A 2,831-nucleotide genomic window follows, 5' to 3' on the forward strand; every position below is an offset into this window, starting at 1 on the left:
CAACAGCCCTAAATCTTTTTATTTTTCTGGGAAAGTAGGGAGCTGGTTTATATTTGCCCATTTTGTTAGGTTAGATTGTGGTGGCTGATAACAAGGTTGTATATTAGCGTAGATGAGAAGTGAATAAGGGTGAATTTAATGTTCAATTAATGGTTATAGAAACAAGCAATGAATTAGGGTGTGATTTAAGCAGAGTGCTTTCTGTTCAAAAAATTATTTGATGATAATGAATTAATTGTCTAGAAAAGGCATACTATTTCCCATGTACATATGGCCCTCCCTACCAAAACACATCTTACCACCTAGATTTCAGTGGTTGCCCTTTTAACAGGCTGCTTCTGCAAGTACATATTTGCCCTATGTCTAGTTTATATTTTCCAAACAGCACGTTAAGTAGGATTCCAATAATACGAACTAAAGGAACGTGAGTTTTCCTTAATGGTTTAGATGCTGCTGTTGAAAAGATAAGGTGGAACTAATGTAAGCTGTGAAGAGTGGTATTAAACTACTGTTTCTCTTTAAGTCCCCCCCCCCCAACCCTTATGTATTTTTTTAAGGTTTACTTATTATAATTGTTCATTTTTCTTTTCCAAATTCACTTTTAACAGAAAGGTCTGTTAGATGGCTCCTAGAGCCACCAGCAAGCCTCCTCACGCTGGGCAGAGGAGGGAGAGGGTCCGAGGCTGGGGCCGGTGCGGGCGGTTGGGGGACTTCAGGAGGGGAACTAGCGGACAGACTGCAGTGACACTGCCCTCCCTGGGCGGGTGGAAGCATCTCACTGGTGACGGGCCTGAAAGCACGTGGCTACGTCATGGAAAGCCAGTCTTTTCAATGCAAACTTCAACTCCTCCTCCTCCTCCCTCTAATGCCAGTAACTCACAGCCGAGACTGGGCGAGGAATCCGGAGGGGAGGTTTTCCTCATGCTCACCGCGGTGGGGAACTGGGCGAGTGAGAAGAAGGAGGAAGGGGATCTGTGGCGCTCTCTACCTGCTGCCGGCCTGACCAGGGGAGGGGGCACCTAGATTTGCATCTTTTCTTCGTGGTGATTTGAGAACTGCAGGTTCAATCCGATCCCACTGGGCACTGGCGATTGATTATAAAAACAAAAAAAATCGACACTGGGAGGCTGTGTCTTCGGCTGTCAGACTCAATCTCGGAGGTGGTATTGGTGTGTGAGTGTGTGTACCGGTGGTTTTTTTTTCCTTTTTTCTTTCTTTTTCCTTTCTTTCTCTCTCTCCTTTGGTTCCCCCCCTTCTCTCCTAGGGACTACACAATGGCAGTCCTCTCTCACTGAGATGAATCCTGCTTCGCCTTCTGCAGACCCACCCATCCTCATAGCGATCAAGTAAAGGCTATGGTTTTCTCTTTGGCGATCTTTTGTGCATTACTGTTCTCCCTGATTAGTTCTGAGCTCAGTTGGGATTTCTTTGCTTTTTTGTTTGGCTTCATGCTGAAAAAGGACTTTTCCCCCAACCCTTTGGTAATAACCCAGTGGTGATCCGGAGAGATAAATCATTCATCCTGGCCGAAAAAAAACAATCACTGAGAAGTCTCAAAGAAATATACCACGTGAGGGGAAAAAACTGGGAGAAGATTCGGAATATTATCGTTTTTCCTATGGTAAAACCGGTGCCCCTCTTCAGAAGAACTGATTTCAAATTATTATTATGCAACCACAAGGATCTCTTCTTTCTCAGGGTGTCTAAGCTGCTGGATTGCTTTTCGCCCAAATCAATGTGGTTTCTTTGGAACATTTTCAGCAAAGGAACGCATATGCTGCAGTGTCTTTGTGGCAAGAGTCTTAAGAAAAACAAGAACCCAACTGGTAAGCAAAACATGCATCGTGTTATGCTTTTCCTCATAATAACCTGTCTGTTGCTCACGGTTAGATCTGCAGTTCTGCTATGCAGGAAGGCAAGGGAGACAGAGAAGGAACCAGGACAGTGTTGCATGTAGAGGTGTTGCATGGATAAACAAGTAACAGCTGGATCGGTCGGTGAGCCAGAACACCATTATCAGCTTCTCTTGGCTGTGTGACACCATCCATCAGGAGGAGGGAGGAGGAAACTTTTTTTAAAAAATGTATTTGGTTGCCGATGTTTGGTGGAATGGAAGGGGTTTGGCTCAAGGTTCTGCCCGAGGCAGATGAAGCTTCCGTAGTTGCCAGGAAAAAAGAACCGCGAGCTCTCCTTACTTCTGCTGCAGGTTCAGGGACGTAGCTCCGTGCCCGGAACCTGCTCTAGACTTTCTGATTAGCTTGCACAATATTCGCCACCCCATCACCTCTACTCAAAGTAAAAGATGCCCCCTCCCTCACGCCCCGCTCCTCCGTCAGCCCCCGCCTCCCTCCCCCTCCTGCTCCCGGTGCCGGAGTATTAACTCATTCCCGGGTCTGCCTCCCGCACCTCCTGCTACTGGGAATACTTGAGCAGGGCTTCTATGGCTGGGGGGGACTCCAGACCGAGAAGACTAGCTCGGTCCCCCCTAATGTATGTAATTAAACCCCCCTTTACAAAGCAGAATCACAGCCCTACGTCGGGGTCCCCTGGGTGGGAGCCGGGCGGCCTCGAGTCCCCGTTTCAGCCTCCGGTGATCTTGCGCCCCCATTCCAAAGGGCTCCAACTGGGAAACTTGCAGTACATTACATAAGAAATGCAAATGCAGGTGATTCGAGGAGTTGGGTACCCGGGTTCGCTGTCTGGTATTTCTGTCTGAGGTGTTTCGGGGAGGCCGCGGAGCTGCGGGAGAGCAGCCCAGGGAGGCCAGGCCGGAGGGCTGCGTGGTGGAGGCGGCGGCACACTGGCGAGAAGCTTGGGCACAGAGGGGCTGG

At 48.5% G+C, this 2,831-nt stretch overlaps 1 protein-coding gene across 1 annotated transcript in view; it reads left to right on the plus strand.

Annotated features, from left to right (window-relative positions):
- The first annotated feature begins 808 nt into the window (after window positions 1-808).
- FGF14 (fibroblast growth factor 14) overlaps window positions 809-2,831 on the plus strand; it is a 589,987-nt gene continuing 587,964 nt past the window's right edge. Inside the window, exon 1 of the mRNA XM_005858188.2 lies at window positions 809-1,826. Coding sequence (XP_005858250.1) covers window positions 1,619-1,826 — 208 coding nt within the window. The 5' untranslated portion in view covers window positions 809-1,618. The remainder of the gene's footprint in view (window positions 1,827-2,831) is intronic.

Source organism: Myotis brandtii, unplaced genomic scaffold (genome assembly GCF_000412655.1).
Source record: "Myotis brandtii unplaced genomic scaffold, ASM41265v1 scaffold116, whole genome shotgun sequence".
NCBI lineage: Eukaryota > Metazoa > Chordata > Mammalia > Chiroptera > Vespertilionidae > Myotis > Myotis brandtii.